The sequence below is a fragment of the Pelodiscus sinensis genome, chromosome 8 (assembly GCF_049634645.1).
Source record: "Pelodiscus sinensis isolate JC-2024 chromosome 8, ASM4963464v1, whole genome shotgun sequence".
NCBI lineage: Eukaryota > Metazoa > Chordata > Testudines > Trionychidae > Pelodiscus > Pelodiscus sinensis.
This window is the reverse complement of record NC_134718.1, coordinates 61,100,304-61,119,524: the sequence shown is the minus strand read 5'-3', so window position 1 is coordinate 61,119,524 and position 19,221 is coordinate 61,100,304. Positions and strand designations below refer to the sequence as shown.

Below are 19,221 nucleotides of genomic sequence, written 5' to 3'. Positions count from 1 at the left end.
ATTTTGTCACTGTTCTTGAGGATTTGGTTTAGCCTATGAACTGGACAAATAGCAGTCAGAAAGCCAGACAATTTTTTCAGTCAGATAGTAAGGGGGTAAATGTTTAGCATGATGCACTAGGAATTAAGACACACAACTCCCATGGATTTCAGCCATTAAAACCCACAGGAGTCGTGTTGTTAATTCCCTGTACTGAGCTCTGAATACAGTATTTACCTTTTAAATGTCAGTATCAGAAGAGCCTGTAATATGAGGAAAAAAACCACACTTCAGCAGGAGGTGTTTTCTCACAACAAAGTCTGAAGGGCTAAATCATTCCCACAAATTTACTGATAACTGCTTGATCAAGACTACTAAATGACTGTGTGGTTTCTTAAGTTGCTTCATAACTTCCACATTAAGGATGTTAAATAGCGTTTAATCAGCTAATCGAGAAGTTGATGGAATTTCCATCAACTATTCAATAAATGGGGAAACTGCAGAGCCACTGCATCTATGCCTTTTAACTGTAATAAGCTAAGCCTAGACTGCTCTTACTACATTTAAAAGGCAGAGCCGCAGCGAGGAACTAGCGCAAGCTGGGACTCAGTTGTTCCGGCTCATGCCCAGTCCCTGCTGTGCCTCTGTGTCCCTTGCTTCTTACGGAGATGGTGCTGGGGGAACTGGCTTTTAAGCCGTTTTCCCCCAACCTCTAGCTCCCCTACCCTTGCTGCTTCTGATAAAGGGATAAGAACATATGAATGGCCATACTGGGTCAGACCAAAGGTCCATCTAGCCCAGTAGCCTGTCTGCCGACAGTGGCCAGCACCAGATACCCCAGAGAGGGTGGACCGAAGACAATGATCAAGCGATTTGTCTCCTGCCATCCCTCTCCAGCCTCTGACAAACAGAGGCCAAGAACACCATTTTATCCCCTGGCTAATAGCCTTTTATGGACCTAACCTCAATTAAATTATCTAGCTTCTCTTTAAAATCTAATATAGTCCTAGCCTTCACAGCCTCCTCTGGCAAGCAGTTCCACAGGTTGACTACACGCTGTGTGAAGAAGAACTTTCTTTTATTAGTTTTAAACCTGCTACCCATTAATTTCATTTGGTGTCCTCTAGTTCTTCTATTTAGGGAACTAATAAATAACTTTTCTTTATCGGCCCTCTCCACACCACTCATGATTTTATATACCTCTATCATATCCCCCCTCAGTCTCCTCTTTTCTAAACTGAAAAGTCCCAGTCGCTTAAACCTCTCTTTGTATGGGACCTATTCCAAACCCCTAATCATTTTAGTTGTCCTTTTCTGAACCCTTTCCAACGCCAAAATATCTTTTTTGAGGTGAGGAGACCACATCTGTACACACTATTCAAGATGTGGGCGTACTATAGTTTTATACAGGGGCAGTAAGATATTCTGGGTCTTATTTTCTATCCCTTTCTTAATAATTCCTAGCATCCTATTTGCCTTTTTGACCGTCGCTGCACACTGTGTGGAAGTTTTCAGAGAACTGTCCACAATAACGCCAAGATCTCTTCCCTGATTTGTCGTAGCCAAATTAGCCCCCATCATACTGTACGTATAGTTGGGGTTATTTTTCCTGATGTGCATTACTTTACACTTATCCACATTAAATTTCATTTGCCATTTTGTTGCCCAGTCACTCAGTTTGATGAGATCTTCTTGGAGTCCCTTACAGTCTGCTTCTGTCTTGACTATCCTAAACAGTTTGGTATCATCTGCAAACTTAACCACCTCACTGCTTACCCCTATCTCCAGATCATTTATGAATAAGTTAAACAGGATTGGTCCCAAGACTGACCCTTGGGGGACATCACTAGTTACCCTTCTACATTCTGAAAATTTACCATTTATTCCTACCCTTTGTTTCCTGTCTTTTAACCAGTTCTCAATCCAAGAAAGGACCTTCCCTCTTATCCCATGGCCATGTAATTTACACAAGAGCCTTTGGTGAGGGACCTTGTCAAAGGCTTTCTGAAAATGTAAGTATACTATATCTACTGGATCCCCTTGTCCGCATATTTGTTAACCCCTTCAAAGAACTCAGATTAGTAAGACAGGATTTCCCTTTACAGAAACCATGTTGACTTTTGTCCAATAAATTATGTTCTTCCACATGCTTCACAATTGTATTCTTTACTATTGTTTTGACTAAATTGCCCAGTACTGAAGTTAGACTTACCGGTCTATAGTTGCTCGGATCGCCTCTAGAGCCCTTTTTAAATATTGGTGTCATGTTGGCTATCTTCCAGTCATTAGGTACGGAAGCCGATTTAAGGGATAGGTTACAAAGGGATAGGATGACAAAAAAAGGCTTGGGAAACCAATCCTACCCAATAACCATTGATGGACCTAACCTCCATGAATTTATCTAGTTCTTTTTTGAACCCTGTTAAAGTCCTGGTCTTCACAACATCCTCTGACAAGGAGTTCCAAACATTCTCTTTGCTTTTTGACTGCTGCTGCATACTGAATGGATGTTTTCAGAGAACTAGCCACAATGACTCCAAGATCTCTCTCGGGTGGATATAGATAAATTAGTCCCCATCATTTGTATGTATAGTTGGGATTTTTTTTTCCAATATGCCTAACTTTGCATTTATCAACATTAATATTCATTTGCCATTTTGTTACCCAATCACCTACTTTTGTGAGACACTTTTGAAGCTCTTCACAGTCTGCTTTGGTCTTAACTATATTGAGCAGTTTAGTATCATCTGCAAATTTTGCCACTTCACTGATTACCCCTTTCTCCAGATCACTTTTATACAGAGGTTAAATAGGATTGGTCCCAGGATGGACCTTTGGGGGACACCATTAGTTACCTCTCTCCATTCTGAAAAGTGACCATTAATTTCTACCCTTTGTTTTCTGTTTTTTAACCAGTTATCAATCCATGAGAGGACCTTCCCTCTTATCCCAGGACAACTAACTTTACTTAAAAGCCTTTGGTGAGGGTCCTTGTCAATGGCTTTCCGGAAATCTAAGTACACTATATCCACTGGATCCCCCTTGTCCACATGCTTGTTGACCCCCTCAAGGAATTCTAGTAGATTAGTAAGGCATTATTTCCCTTTACAGAATCCATGTTGACTTTTCCCCAATAAATTATGTCCATCTATGTGTCTGGACAATTTTATTCTTTACTATAGTTTCAACTAATTTGCCTGGTACTGACGTTAGGCTTACCGGTTTGGAATTGCCAACATCACTTCTTGAGCTCTTTTTAATTATTGGCATCACATTAGCTATCTTCCAGTCATTAGGCACAGAAGGTGATTTAGAGGACAGGTTACAAACCACAGTTAATAGTTTCACATTTGAGTTCTTTCAGAACTCTTGGGTGAATACTGTCTGGCCCCAGTAACTTGTTACTGTTAAGTTTATCAATTTGTTCCAAATCCTCATCTAATGACACCTCAATCTGGGACAATTCCTCAGATTTGTCACCTACAGAGAATATTTATTTTTGGGAATCTCCCTAATATCCTCAATCATTCATGTAGTTTCTCTGCAATGACTATCACCTTTGAGTGCTCCTTTAGCCTCTTTATTGTTCAGGGGTCCCACTGGTTGCTTGGCAGGCTTCCTGTTTCTGATGTATTTAAAAACATTTTGCTATTTCTCTGAGTTTTTGGCTAGCTGCTCTTCAAACTCCTTTTTGGCTTTATTATATTTTTTACACTTAATTTGACACAGTTTATGCTCCTTTCTATTTTCCTCACTAGGATTTAACTTCCACTTTGTAAATGAGTCAACTACTCTACTAGTCGCTCACATCCCTATTCCACATATGGAAACTTTTCTGTATATGGAAACTCCTCTCCCGCCATCCCCATCATCTGTATACTAGGGTTGCAATATGATAAGCCGCGTGTGTGTCTCAGGGAAGAACAGTCATGTTCTATTTATGATTCCGATTTAAAGCCCCTAAATCAAATTAGCTGGTAAACCTCACTGCAGGAGGAATACCAGCTAATTCAAGTTAGGGCTTTAAATCGGAATCCCGTTTCACTGCCACATGTAGACTTGGGCAGTTACTTCAGACTAGTCAATTTCTAAAATGGCGACCGGCCAGGAACATGCAAATCAAGCGCAGGATATTTAAATCCCGGGCCTGATTTGCAATTTCGGTTGCCCTCATTAGCCTCCCTAGATCAATCTAAGTCACTTGGCTCTCCTTTACAGGGTTTGCTCAGATCTGCAATGTCAGGTCTTAGACAATGAGTTCCTGGACACTTCTCCCTCAGAGCCACTGTCTGCTCCCTTCCACTGCCCACTACCTCTGAGCTGTTTTACTTCCCTTTTTAAAGTCCTACCTCCACTTTCTTCAGACCTTACAAGTGTGGCTGGACAGGGCTGCCTGAACCAGAGCAGTTCCTTTAACTTCTTATTCTCCAGGAAGGTTTGAATGCCCATAATAATGCCACAAAAGTTTTAGACATTTTTCTACTAAATAAATTCTGGACATTTTGTTGAGTGGATTTGCTGAAGCTCGTACTGTGAAACACCAGATATGCACAGATGTTCATGGCTTCATCTCAAGAGTATTATGTATAAATCTATTAAGTGTGCACCAGTAACCCTGGAGAGAATTTCACTTTTAAACTTAATTTAATTATGTGATTTTACCTGAATGCTTTAGGTTTTTAACTTTTTCTTCAGAGTTCTGACACTTTAGTTCTAACTCCTTTTTATCTTCTTCCAGAAGTTCCAGCTGCTGTTTAAGACAGCCAATCTCCTTACGTAGTGCTTCATTTTCTAGCTTCTCTTCTAATTCTTTAACCTGCAGATGGCAAACACCAGACATTATTACAATAAAAAAATAAATGTTCAGTCTGTCTTTTGCCTTGATGAATAGATGGGCAATTTACCAGACACTACAGACCTTACAAAATATCAGATTAGCAGGAATACTGTAAACTGCAGTAAAATAAATGAAAAGCAAATATTTTATTTTAAGCAAATATTTTTGACAGACAGTCACAAAGACCTCATTGTTAATTTTCTAATCTAACCCCAATTTTGTTTTGCAAACATCTCCAGACCAGGAATGTCTGTCTAAGTTTTATAGTTTTATAATGGAGATTGCCTATCTCCTAGAACTGGAAGGGACCTTGCAAGGTCATCGAGTCCAGTCCCCTGCCTTCACAGCAGGACCAAGTACCATGCCTGATGAATTTTTGCCCCAATCCCTAAATGGCCTCCGCAAGGATTGAACTCACAACCCTGGGTTTAGCAGGCCAATGCTCAATGTCTAAGGCATTCTTCTCTTTGCCGAGATGTAATCGTCTTACTTGAATGGTTTCTTAATGCTTCTTCATTCGAGGAAAATATTAATGTGCTTTCTAAAATTAATTGGTTCTGTTTAAAGGTTATAATTTTAAAACTCACTCCTTCAGGGGTTCATGCAGTTATCAATGGATGAACTACCAAGCTCTCTCTGTGTGTGTGCATGCGTACGCAGCTACTGAACACCATCCTATGGCAGTGATACCCAAACTATGGGGTGGGAGGTGAGGGGACATATTCAGAGGGTTGCAGCAAAGACCCAGCCAGCCCCCATGCTCAGTCTCTTTCTCTTCAGCCACGGACTCAGCCACTGGCACCTGCTCTGCTCCCAGCTCCTCCAGGGGTTTGCTTCTGGCTCTGAGTCCCCAGATGCAGCACCAGCCCCACTCCTGACCATGGACTCGACTCCATCATGGCTTCTGGGAGGTGGGGTGGAATTCATGGACAAAAAAATTGGGGGACTATTACCCTATGGTATATACACACACTGAGAACTACAGTGAGTTTTAGGTGCAGCTCCTCAGCTGGTAGAGATGATCATCAACTCTAGGGATGTTAAAAACTGTGTAATCATTAAAAATGTTAGTGGATACACAGTTACGTGCTATGGGTATTGCCGTATAAAGCCTACACTGCAGCGTAGCCGGCTCCCTGGGAGCAGAACCGGCAGCCAGTGTGAACTGGTAGCCAGCTCCCAGCCCCACTTCTGGGGAGCCAGCTGTACTGCAGGCTCTGCAGTTTGAACATCAGACTGCAAAGCCCACAGTGCAGGACGGCAGCTGGATCCCTGGCATCTGGTGCACACCTGAAGCCAGTTTTTAAGCCGGCTCCCACTGCGCATCGGCTCCTGCCTGCTGCCCTTCTCCCAGGGAGCCAGTGCATGCTGGGAGCCAGCTTTTAAGCCGCTCCCTAGGAGCTAGGCTTGGAGGTGGCGTGTAACCATTATGATAACCAATAAGCTCATGCTTATAGGTTAAGTCAGCCGTGGCCAACCCATAGCTTGTGAGCTGCATGCAGCTCTTCCCCCACCAAAAGTGCAGCTCATGAAGCCGCTCCTGCACCCCACCCTCCCATGACCCCCAGCTCCCCTGGTCAGTGATTCAAAATGGCACCCAAGATGACGGCTACCAATAGGAGCCTGATATGGCTGAAAAAGCCTAAGCTTGCTTTCTCCTTAAAGAGGTAGCCTCCTTTTTTTTTTTTTTTTTTTTGCTTGACAATTCTGGTGCAGCTTCTTCGCATTTTTTCCGCAGCTGTTTCAGCTCTCTTTGTTAAATGGGTTGGCCACCCCTGGGTTAACTACCCCTGGGTTAACTAAATGGCTGCACTGTTACATCCCTAATACAGTGATATACTGCACAGTCTTACTTCAGAGATCTGTAAAGATCAAAGATGACATCTCCCTCAGACCATTCATAACAATAGGGTTTTCCAGAGCACCCATATGCACAGCGTTTTGTACCATTTCTATCTTATTCAATAGTTCCTCGATATTGTGGTATTTATACTTCCTTCTATTGCTCTCATTTTCCTATATCTCTGGAATCACCTCCCCATCACAGATATCTGAATCCTACTTTATCTTCATTTAATTTCTTCCTGAAAAATCACCGCTTTCCCCATGGTATATACATACTAACACTTGTCAATGTGACATCAGCCATGTTAATTTAAAAAACAATACTCTAATTTATCATCCATTCAGGTTTCCTAGTGCTTTGGTAATCCAGACTAGCACATACTCTGATTTGTGTTTAGTGGCTAGTTCATAAGAGTTAAGCACTTCCTATAACTACTAGCTAGTGAGGTCGTTCCTTTACCTTCAGTGTTCAAGGATCATGCTTTCCAGAACTGACTCAAGAAAGAAAATGCTGAAATCTAATCTGCAATTTTAAGTACATGCTTAAAACTAAGCATGTGCTTACCTGCTGTCTTGAAGAAAGGAAATAGGTCATAAGACTAAAGATTTTGTTTTCAAACCATACCAACGACTCAAAGAGACAGGGTATAGGAAGAGGACTGGATCTCTACATTTAACTCTGCTAATAACTTTTAATAAGTGGTAATTAATATGTGTTTGAGAAACTATCGAAAATCCTGTAGCAGTTGAAAAATCTTACACTACCTTTTGTTGGTGCTGAAGTCTCTCTTCTTCCAATGTTTGGGTCAACTTGGCATTTTCATCTAAAGCTTTCAAAAGCTGCTGATCAGGAGCAGAATTTTGCAGAAGCAGATGACTTTGTCTTTTCAACTTGTTTTGTTCAATATACATCTGCCAAAAAACAAACCCTCCACCAATAACTGAATAGTTAAGCAAACTTGAACTTAACCTGAATCAGATATATAATAATAAAACACACTAAATCCTCTGGCATTGATTAAGAAACTCAGAGAGTGAAAAAAGGAAGTTTACAATAGCTAAGTGCATAAAGTGCCTCCTTTTTAAGAGAACGATGTCATTTATTATTAAAATTGTGTGTTTGCAACACTCTAAGTTCTGAGATGCTTTAAATTAATATTCTCTTTAGAGATTAAAGCTCACCGAGTATACAAGCACTTACAAAGTCAGTTCTTCACTAAATGAGAAATTCAGTCGCTGGGATAGGAGCCAGAAGAGCAGAGGGTCTGTAACAGTGACCATGGTCAGGTGGTAGACCACCCCCAATCCCTTGCTTAGTTCCCAACAAAAGGCACATTTACTGGGTGATGTGTGCACGTGCACATCTGCATGTTTGTGAGAAAGAGAAAGGTGAATTTCTCCCCAAATCCATGTAATCAGTCATCATACCTACTCCGCTGGGAAGATGGTGCCATTTAGCATGATTTAGGGCTAGCACAAATGGAACACATACACGCTCTACGACTCACCCTTAAAGCCATTGATCCCCTTTTAATCCCCATCCACTTCTTTCCCATTCCCAAGTGCTGATCGTTTTGGTTTGAAGAATGTGAGGGGAAAATTATCAGGTAAGTGTCACTACTCCAGGTCTTTTAAATAGGACACTGAGCCTTCGAAAAGCACTGCACAGGCCTTCACATAGATCGAATGTAGAGGGCACTTCCCTTTGTCTGCTGGAAAGCTCCAGGAAGAATTCTGCTCTCTTGTAATAAAATTCTCCAAGGAGCTATCCCTGCTGTTCTATGCAGCCACTAAGATGGGGACTGTTTCTGAGGTCAGTGGGGGGTTGGGTGTGCAAGGAATCTAAGATGGTCCAAGTAAACCTGATCTTTACAGCCCTGCAAATCTGCAGATATCTGCTTTAAGCTAGGGATGTAGCTATCTGTGGATCATTTTTTGCAGACGAGGATACCAATTTTTATCCGCACAGGGCTGTACTGAACTTTGTAGGAGAAAAGACAGCTATAACTAAGAGAGGCGATCTCTTATAAGAACACTGAATGTAGCACAGCCATCGTTTATCCTGTAGGAGACATTTTCAATCATTCATGAAAAACACACCCTGCATACAGTGATTGTCCCCAAATTGCTGAAAAATTGATCCATTGTTCAGCACAATGATTTATGACCAAATTATTATAAATACAAGCTCCATGAAATCTTGACAGTTTCCCTCACTGCTTATTTCCCGGCCAAAGTTATCAGCACAACATTCTGACAAACCATTTCTTCCAATCCATTATTATTGGACTTAACTGTATGTTATTAAAAAAAATGCAATCAGATGTCTGTATTTTTTATTTAACTGACTTCTGCAAGTTTCTATCTAGCACTCTATTGGTACCATTCACATTATGTTTTATTATTAAGTTCAGCTAACTGCTGAACTTAACAGGCTCATCTACACTACTACTTACTTTGGTATAACTTTAAGGGCGTGAATAAGCCATCTCATTGAGTGACGTAAGTTATACAAACTTAAGAGCCGATGTCAACAGTAATATGTTGGCAGAAGAGCTTCTGCCATCAACGTCGCTGTTATTTCTCACAGAAATGCTTTATTATGCCAACCGGGGAATGTTCGCCATCGTTAGAGCAATGTGTGGATACTAAATTTGTATCCACATCTACAAAAATGAACTGTGGATGTCTGCATCCATATCTATGGATATTAAGTGGATATCCACAAATTTGCAGGGTTCTTGATATAAAATTTGTATCCACATCCACATCTGTATCTGTAAATATATCCGCGTCCATATCCAGAGATGCAGAAAGTTGCAGATATAAAGAGTATATCCGCAGAGTTGCAGAGCTCTACCCATCAGCTTAGAACGTCTTCACCAAAAGCATTTCAGTGACAACTACACTGAGACAACTGCATTGCTGTAGCTCTTCTATGTAGACTGGCCCGAGATGACTCACAAATGCAATCTGAGTGCAAGAACAGAGAGAAGCAATGTGGGCTTAATATTAAAAAAGCCAACAAAGAACATCTCATTGGGTACAGCTATGCAGGGACAAAGGCACTAAGGAACTAAAAGTATTCAGTGAAGAAGAAACTATGACTACAGGCAGTCCCCGAGTTACGCGGATCCGACTTATGTCGGATCCGCACTTACGACCAGGGCTCTCGCCCCGGAGCTCGCAGGCAGCGGGACCGCCCAGAGCGCAGCGGTCCCGCCACCTCGACCTCCGGGGCGAGAAAAGCTGCTCCGGGTGCCCCTGGTCTGCTGGGGACCATCTCCAGCAGACCAGGGACACCTGGAGCAAAGCCGGGGAGGTGGAGGGGTCCCGTGCCTCTGAGGCTTTGCTGTGGCAAAGCCTCAGAGGCGCGGGACTCCGCCACCGCTGCAGCTTTGCTCCCGGTGTCCCTGGTCTGCTGGAGATGGTCCCCAGCAGACCAGAGGCACTGGAAGCAAAGCCGCAGCGGCGGCAGGGTCCCGTGCCTCCCCAGCTTTGCCACAGCAAAGCCTCAGAGGCGCGGGACCCCTCTGCCTCCCCGGCTTTGCTCCGGGTGTCCCTGGTCTGCTGGGGACCGTCTCCAGGAGACCAGGGACACCGGGAGCAAAGCCACAGCGGCAGCGGGGTCCCGTGCTGATCAACATCCTCTACCATCAGATAAAAGGGAGGAGAGTGTGGAGCTCTGACCAGCCACCAATATGGGGGCAGGAGCGAAGGAGGCACCTCCTGCTCTACCTCCTCCTGCTGCTGCGTCAGCCCCAGAGCTGCCTCTGACAAAAGTGGCCACACAAGCGGGGGAGGAGGAGAAGGCGCCATCTACTCTGCCTCAGCCCCAGCGCCTCCACCGGCAAAAGCAGCTGTGCGGGGGGGGGGGAAGCGCCGAGACCTGGGAGGTGCCTCCTGCTCCACCTGCTCCTGCTGCCACTGACAAAAGCAGCCATGCGGGCAGGGGGGAACGGCTGTTGGCAGCGTGCGTGCTTCCCTCCTCCTTCATGCCCCCTCCCTCCCCAAGCACAGAGTGGGGAGGCACCTCCTTCTCTGCCTCCTGCAGTCCCGCCTGAGCCACCACAGCTGCTGGAGGAACAGCAGGCTTGAGCTCCAACAGCCGCCACAGCCTGGCAACTAGCTGTTTGCAGCCTGGCTGCTGGGAACTGCTGCTATATGGCACCCACTGACATTCATGAGGTCCTGCATGGACCCAGTGGTCTGTCCAGGCTGGTCCCTACTGACTCCAATGAGGTGACACTCTTGCTCACATATTTTGGAAAATAAAGGATTAGAAAAACTGCTTGAATTTAACACCCACATTTCTACATCTGGGATTTCTTGGTAGCTAGTTGCCCGAATCCTTTCATTTGTGCCTATAATTGATGCTACCTGCAGTTTACTGCAGGCACTAAATTAGAAGCAGAGTGAAAACTTCTGTAAAGATCTCAAAAAAAGCCTTACTGAAAATCCAGCAAGCAGTTATTGTACATGAACAGAAGCCACTTTTAAAAGGTTTAATTTCTGTGTCGTGTTATTTTGATTTGCACAATATAAGAGCAATTAGACTATATGATGGGCTAATCATTAGCAGGGTGTCATTTTTCAGTTATACTAGTGTGAAGCAACACTGCAAATGTGTGCATTTAAAATGGTTTCTGTACTGAAATAATTTACGGCTAATTTCAGTCTATCAACATTTTAGAATTCCTCCATAAACCTATGGAAATAAAGGTTATTAATGGAGAGCATGACAACAGCCTTAAACTGTGATAATACATTTCCAGTAAGAATTACAAGCTTGATTTATTGGAACAAGAGAGTACGCTTTACTCAGAAGCTACATAACCCAAGATGACTTAATTCTTTACCAACGGGAGCTTAGTATCCTATAAGTAGAGTAATGGAATTAAATTGATCCCTGAATTTCAATTGCCCTAAACCCCAAGTTGTGCTTTAGGATCTGATTCAGCTCTACTAAAGTCTATGAGAAACATGGCAGCATTTAACACTTGCTTTGCACTTGTGTTAGTGGTTTAAAGGAGAGGAAAGTAAAAGAAGAATCAGGACTCAATATCAATTTGGCAAACGGAAACTTGAAACCAATAATTCCACAGAACAAAGTCACTAAGTCTAAGTCGACATTAGACCCAGAAGGTCAAGTTATGGTATGCAGTTCCAGCTATAAAAAATATGTTGCTGAAGTAGGCTTATCTTATCTTAAACCGAGCTTGGCACCATCTTCACAGAGGGAGGCTGACAGGCGCAGTCACAAGGAGTACTGCTGCCGACCAGAGCCTCCCTCAGCATTTGATTTAGCGGGACTTAATTAGGCCTGCTAAATCAAATGCCAGAAGATTGATATCTGGAAAGTGAAGACATGGCCTGAGTCATACAGAATAGTTACCCCCAGAGAATTTAAGTCTTCTCTGAAAAGACAGAAACATGAGAAAACAGCATAACTATTTCTCTATAATTCTGTTGTGGAAAATGTTTATCAATGCAAATTAAGGTGCTTACAATATATTACTAACAGAACTGGTCACAGTTTTTCAGTCAAAACATTTTCCTAATGAAAAACAGGATTTTGTCAAAATACAACAGTGCTTACAGGTGGAAAAAAAATGTTTCAAAATTTTCCTGACAAGTTTCAAAGCAAAATGAAAATTTTTACTTTAGATTTTTTTTTTTTTAATTCCACACCTCTCTACTTTCATTCCTTTTTTACCAACAAATTTAAAGGAATGAATGATGGCTATAAGTTTAGGGAAGGTTGCTTTTTGCATGCTAGCTTTTTCAGACTATATCAGATTTTGAAAAATCCAAAACATAAAACATTAGAATTTAGCCACTTAGCAAAGTTTGGGGGGAGAGGAGGAGAGGAGAAAATTTCAATTAATTTTATCTCAAGGTTTTCCTATGAAAATCAAAAAAACTTTCAAACACAAAAATGAGTGAAAACATTTTGTTCAAAAAGTTTCACAGAAAATTGCCTGGGTTTTTTGACTAATTCTACTTTATTAGCATGATAAATGCTGTGCCTAGTGCTTACAAAATATGGATAAAGGGAGATGTAGATTTTAAAAATACTTATCATGTATGGGCCTGACTCTGTAATCATGAATGAGAGTAATTTATTCAACATGAGTAGTCCCATATCATGCTATGCATAAGTATTTGCAAGATCAGGCCCTAAATTAAGTGAACAAAACAGAATAGGATAGATAAGATGGAAAAAACAGAATAAGTGAGGGGAAAATATGACTCTACCCTAACTTGGGAGGTCAGTTCATCTGCACTAAATAAAAGACATTCATTTTTATTACATAAAAAATTAAGTTCCCAGGAACCGCTAGTTAAAACAAATTTCAACTGCACAAAATCCTGTATTTAGCACCAAAATATCAACGTGTTTGTTGACAGAGCAAAAGATCTACTTGAAGAGATTATGTGATCTGTGATGGAATTTAAGTAACTGATGGATTAGTTCTGACTTCACCACTTGTCAGACAATTATCTGTAGAACATCCCAATCAATACTAGAAGCATAAGCCAGCACTAGGGAGAATCTACTGAAACCACTATTACAGCTAAAGAAGATTTACAGAGAAGAGTAGATTGATAAAGATAAAAGGCACATCATCCAAAGATTTAAACGTGTTTTATGGAGGACGCTGTCACGTTATTCAGTTGTAACAGGCAAATGCAGATCATTGTTGCACCCACTGTTGTACGTTTGCCCCAAATTCTGTACCAAGTGGGCCAAGTGAAGTGTCTAATGAAAGCTTATGCTTAGATGATTCTGTCCATGCTACTCATATACGTGTATAATGTTTATATGTGAAGTTATGAATATGAGCTTTGTACTTATATTTTAAATGTTCTGTCTGGGAGACAGCAATAGGTGTCGACCACCTATTGGGAGGAGTGGTTATTCAGTGAATAACTGTGCTGAAAAACGATGCTGCGTGGACAATGGCTCTGAAGGTTGCCAATGAACACCTGAGGAGTGCGGCTGGGAACCTGCAGACCAGCAGGCACACTATGGCTGCCTGCCTAAAAGGATTTGGACAGGTCACTTGAACATATGATCAGGTCCAGTTTGGGAGGGATCCTGATGGTTCCTCCATCTTTGCCTTCAATCCTGCTTTTGACTTCAGAAGTATCCTTGCTACGGACAGAAGGCCAGGAAGGATTTGTTGACCCAGCCTAACACAGGATATACTTCAGAGACTTTAAGCTAGTAGTTTGTTACTTCTCTGCTAAGAGCCTGCATCAAGAACATATGTGTGATTGGTGTATGTAATGTGCTTTAACAATCCTACTTTCAACCTTTTCTTTCTTTTTTTAAAATCAATAAAACTTTAGATTTTAGATGCTAAAGAATTGGCTCAGCATGCTCTTTTGGGTAAGATCTGAGGTATAAACTGACCGGGGACTGTGGGTGGTCCTTTAGGACTGATAGAACCAGTTCAGATTTGGTGAGACTGGTTTTTATAACCTCTCACCAGTGTAAGGAATGGTGCTGGTTGTGGCACATGTAAAGCTGGAACGTCTAAGGGGATTTTCTTGTACAACTTTTTGCTGGCTAGACTTGTAGCTGAAGTTGTGTGTGTGACTAGTTTGGAGCCCTATAGGAAGGATCCCAGTCTTGGGCTGCAAGCAGGCCTGGTTTTAAGCAGTTTGCCCTGATTTGACCTTCACAGTGGTGCCCCTAGGCCACCTGTTATATTACAGATGCTAAATGTCATTATTCCAATTTTATAAATAGAGAATCTGTGGAAGAGAAAGACTGCCACTTGGTCAAGTACCAATCCAATGGCAGAGTTGAGACAAGAATCAATGGAGTTTTACCAGAGTCATCCGTGGGACTAGGATTTCCTCCGAGGTGACAACTCCTCTGACCATTACACAATGCTGCATCCCATGCACTTGCTTTTGTTGTTGATGCTGATGCTGAATTTGAACTGGGAATTCTTGCTGGTTAGAAGAGTTAAAATTTAACTCTGAGAACTCTGAGCTGCATCTAGGTAACATCCAGAATTTGGAGACTTTCAAAAATAACACCTCCATAAGAAAACAAGAGCAAGATTCTAACTCCCTGCCAAGCTACTCATAGACTCCGTTTTCAAACTCTCAGGACCGCTACTTGATCCACTCACTGCAGATCCCAAAGAACTGAAAAGTCACCTTGATGGAGTAGGAACATTTAACTATGCTTTGTTACAACCCTGAGCTACAGATGCCCTTTGCAGTTAATACACTATGGCTTCATAGTTTTACGTGAACACTGGGGCCATGAACAAGTGGGACTGTGGGATCTAGTGAGAGTTAGGTCTAAGAGGTTTACCTCCTTATCTTACATTTTAAAGGAACCTTTCATCTACTTCTCCACAGTGGGAATGGGCTGGTTGGAGGATGCTGTTTTGCATTGTTTGGACACTACTATGATCCCACCACACTGAAGCCTAAAAGAGCATTATATAGCATTAATGATGGTGAGGTTAGTTTGCATTTGCACTGATGTAAAGTACCATACAATTTAGTCCAATGTTTCCTAAAGAGAATATTTATGAAAATGTGCTTTGAAACTGTTCATTTGTAGCACAGACCAAGAATTGGACTACTTTGCCTGCTACACTGCATAAAAATATTACAGCAGCAAATCACATAGCATTTTTTTTAAATGGAAGAATTTAGAAAGGAACATTTAATTTAAACAGTAAGAAATTCATTGTTTGGATACTGACCTATTAAAAAACTCAACTTTCCTCAGCCCAGCATGGGCTACAGAACTTTTTGAGTTTTAAGCGGGTGCGCACATGTACAAAGTATAATTCTGGGAAAGCTAATAATTGGGTTCTGCATGCAGGCCTCAAGTTAGCAAAACACAAACTCATGCTTAACTTTAAGCATATGAAAAGATCCACTGATGTGAAAATTGTCTCTTATGCTTATAAGCCTCAGTTCTATTGCTTCAGTAGAAAGTAATGATCCTCATTTCTTTATTGGTTGATCCTTACGGTCCCACTCCCCTATTGTTTGTCTGTATATCTGTTTTTTTAATTGCCAAGTCTTCTGTATAGTTATTTTGCTAGGTGCAAATCATTTAAGATGGTAGGATATAACTGGTAAAGGAATTATGTTATAATATGGTGGGACTGATTAGTAAAATCTAGGTAAAATAATTGGTTAGGATATAGCTAAGCAGGACTCTCAAGTTTCAATATATAAGCTGGAGTCGAAGATGACCAGCAGAAAGAAGCAACAGAATAATAAGAAGGAAAGACCTGGAAAAAAAAGATGACAATCTCACCTCCAAGACACAGCTCAAGATTCTGTGCACGACCATGTCATATAGCAACCAGAATCCAGATGAGGAGACTAACCTTGCTTGGCAAACAGGGAAAGTCTGTCTCCTTGATTAAGATTGACCATGGGTGCTTTTTTTTTTTTTTTTTTTTTTTTTAAGCAATGTGTATCCTGCTTTCTTGATAACTGTTAATAAATAGAGAGTAAGGATATTACAGTGTAAAGCTCTTTCACTGATAAAAGGCCCCACAAACCCACAGGAAATTATGTCCTGAGCTCTAGGAATTGGATAAGGGGATAGTATTTAAATTAACAGGTTTATGCTTTGAGCCTTAGGAAGTGGGTGCCCCCGGAGGGAGGGAGGGAGGGAGAGAGTTTTGTGCAGGTAGCAACTGCATTGGAATCTGGAATACTGAGCTGGCCTAACTGCTATAGGTAAAGTGGTGTAAACCTGAAGAAGGAAACAGGGCTTATTTGAGACTCTGAATAAGGGGCTGCATTTTAAAGGTCCCCAAGCCAGGGCTGAAGACCTTAGCAAGGGTAGAGAGGTGGTTTGTTTACTGGATTCTAATACCCCAGCAGAAAGAGGTCATTCAGCCATGTCACTGAAGACCCTCTAAGGTTGGCAAGGCACAAGAAAAATCTCTTAACCCTCTTCCCTACAGATTAAATGGCTGATGTTAGAGGAATCAGATTTAGGGGATACACTTCCTAGCATGCAGCTGTGGCCATTTAACTACTCTGTTCTTAGATGAAAGCTTGATCAGAGAGATTAGTCTTGTATCATGCTCTGAAGGTGCAGAGATCCAAGCTTAGAGTCTACAACCTAAATATATCCCTTCCCCATTTCAATTCTTTTCAGTTTGACTAGCTAGACAGTGAATTAAATTATTGTTTCCAGGCGTATTGGTAAATGTCGATTTCAACATATTTATACACACACACACACAAAATATGTCCTTAGATGATCATCAACATTTACAAAGAAAAATGCAGCTGGAAAAAATAATGTTTGAGGTAAGAATATTTACTTTGTATAGTTTGACATGAGATGTTGACAATTTGTGTTTTAAAGCTTTAATTTTTTGAATCTCAACATCTGTCATTAAATAATTCTTTTCTGATTTCCCCCCATAATTCCCTGCAATTGTGAAAATTTAAATAGATAAAAGTAAAAAAAAAAAGGTTAAAAATAAACAGATATTAACCATCAAAAATTAAAGTATAATTATTACACACCAGCTTTTGTTAACTGTCCTTGGTAATACATAGATGCAGCTTATGCATAACAGAAAAGTCTTTTTAGGAGCGGAGGTCTTGCAGTATCCACTTGCAGACATGCCACACGGTCATTATAAGTGACTCAAACGCTATTAATGGATCCAAACAAGAGTTTTTGTGCAGCTCATCACTAATGCAACACACTGAGATCTCTGACTCAATTGCATGCAATCTCATGAGGGGCATAGGTCCTCATCATTTGTAGCAATTATGATAGTCCTTCTTAAGAGTCACAAAAACAACAACAGCATCTGCCCTTTTTTATATAGAACGGCTCAATCCTGGAGTAAATAAAGTGACAACCCAGCACTTCCACAGGGCCCCATAATGAGATGGGGCATCCTGAAGGTAACAAAGTTAAATACAGACACTGTACTGTACAGTTGATTTATACACACACACACACACACAGTACTGTACAGTTGATTTATACACACACACACACACACACACACACACACACTTAAATTCATCTGTAATTAGAGAAAAATAAAGCAAGCTCTATGCAGGGTGCGGTTCAAGGTTGTTTTATTTTAACTCTATTAAAGAGAGGCCTATAAAATGTGTATTTGCTCCTGGATATAGCCTACGCTGGCTTAAAATATACCAGCTGAATGAAAACCATTCTGTTATTCAGAATGTAAACATTTACAGAAGCCTGCTTCTTTCACCAAGTGATGTGTTTAAGCAGACATTCTAATATGCAAAGTAAGAGCAGCCCTAACAAACCCACTTGTTTCTCATTTTTCTTAGACACGGGCAACATAAAGCAGCCTTGTACTCTTAACCAGGAGAAACATACTTCCTCATTTCTCAGAAAGGTTTCAAAAGTAATTTCAGGTGCAGGTATTGTATGAGAGCCAACAAGGTATACTAACCAAGTGACTACAAGTACTTTACAAGTGTGCCAGCAATGCAAGATATATGCTTAATACGTGTTTTGTATTAAATATTTTATCGAGCATATGTGACTGCAGCATTAAGATCCTTAGCTCTGCCTTCCCCTCGCCCCCTTCCATGACTGTCATATCTTCCTTTTCATTTGTGTTCATGGTACCTAACACAGTTTGCTCTCCTTTGTGGAATACTGCTTTTCAGGTCTAGCCTCTACATTACAGCTGTGGCCTTCAAGATCCCCTCCTTGTGCCTTTGTTTCCTTGTATAGCATTTCACAAAGAACTGATGAATCTTAAAATGTTTCTTAAAATATGACACTAGCATTTTGATTACGTTTGCCAAGATCCCTAGGTTAACAGCCCTGGCTTATTCAGGTGGATACAGATTTTTCCATTCTCCCATCCCTTCCCCCACCTCCGCACTCCCGCCATTTATTTAGTTCTTTTATGAAGATTCCAGTAGCTTTCACAAAGGATGACTCACTTTAAGCCCTTTTTCTTTCTCCCCTGCCCCCCCTACCACAGCTGACAATATTTACTCAGTATCTTTAGAACCTCTAAAGAGAATGAATTCTAATGTTTGAAGTTACATCATTTTTGATTAACTAAATACATATTATGGTGGTGCTAACAGAACGACTATAATTAAAGCTACATTGGATTTTCTTTTAATCAAAAGCGTTGATTTTTAAGTGTTCACTCATTCCCATGCATGTGCACTCTCGCATTTTCTCTTTCACCTGCACATAGCATACATACTCCACTCCCGACTGCTTGCACTTCAGTGGCAGATCCTCATCCCTTATAGGAAAGGCAGAGGGCACAAAGAGCATCACACATAAATGCACTCTGTTCCAGCTGCCTGCATGGTTTACTGACTCCTGCCATCTCTGCAGTAATGGTACCCTAAGACCCTAAGAGTGTCATCTGGGAGATGCATAATTGTACCACGGAGGATTAGATTTTAAATGGTGGGCCCTGTCCTCCATATCCACCTATGGGATATCCCACTAAAATTAAGAGGAGATGCAGATGTTTAATCTCTTTTTAAAAGTAAATAAGGACCCTCTAGGTAAAAAGCCC

General features: G+C 41.3%; 1 protein-coding gene across 2 annotated transcripts in view; it reads right to left on the bottom strand.

Moving 5' to 3' along the window:
• SHTN1 (shootin 1) overlaps window positions 1–19,221 on the bottom strand; it is a 111,001-nt gene that overhangs the window by 39,769 nt on the left and 52,011 nt on the right. For both annotated transcript variants that reach the window (XM_075935384.1, XM_075935385.1), the window contains exons 9-10: window positions 7,427–7,573; window positions 4,642–4,795 (exon numbers count right to left, since the gene is read on the bottom strand). In XM_075935384.1, the coding sequence (XP_075791499.1) occupies window positions 4,642–4,795; window positions 7,427–7,573 (301 nt within the window). The remainder of the gene's footprint in view (window positions 1–4,641; window positions 4,796–7,426; window positions 7,574–19,221) is intronic.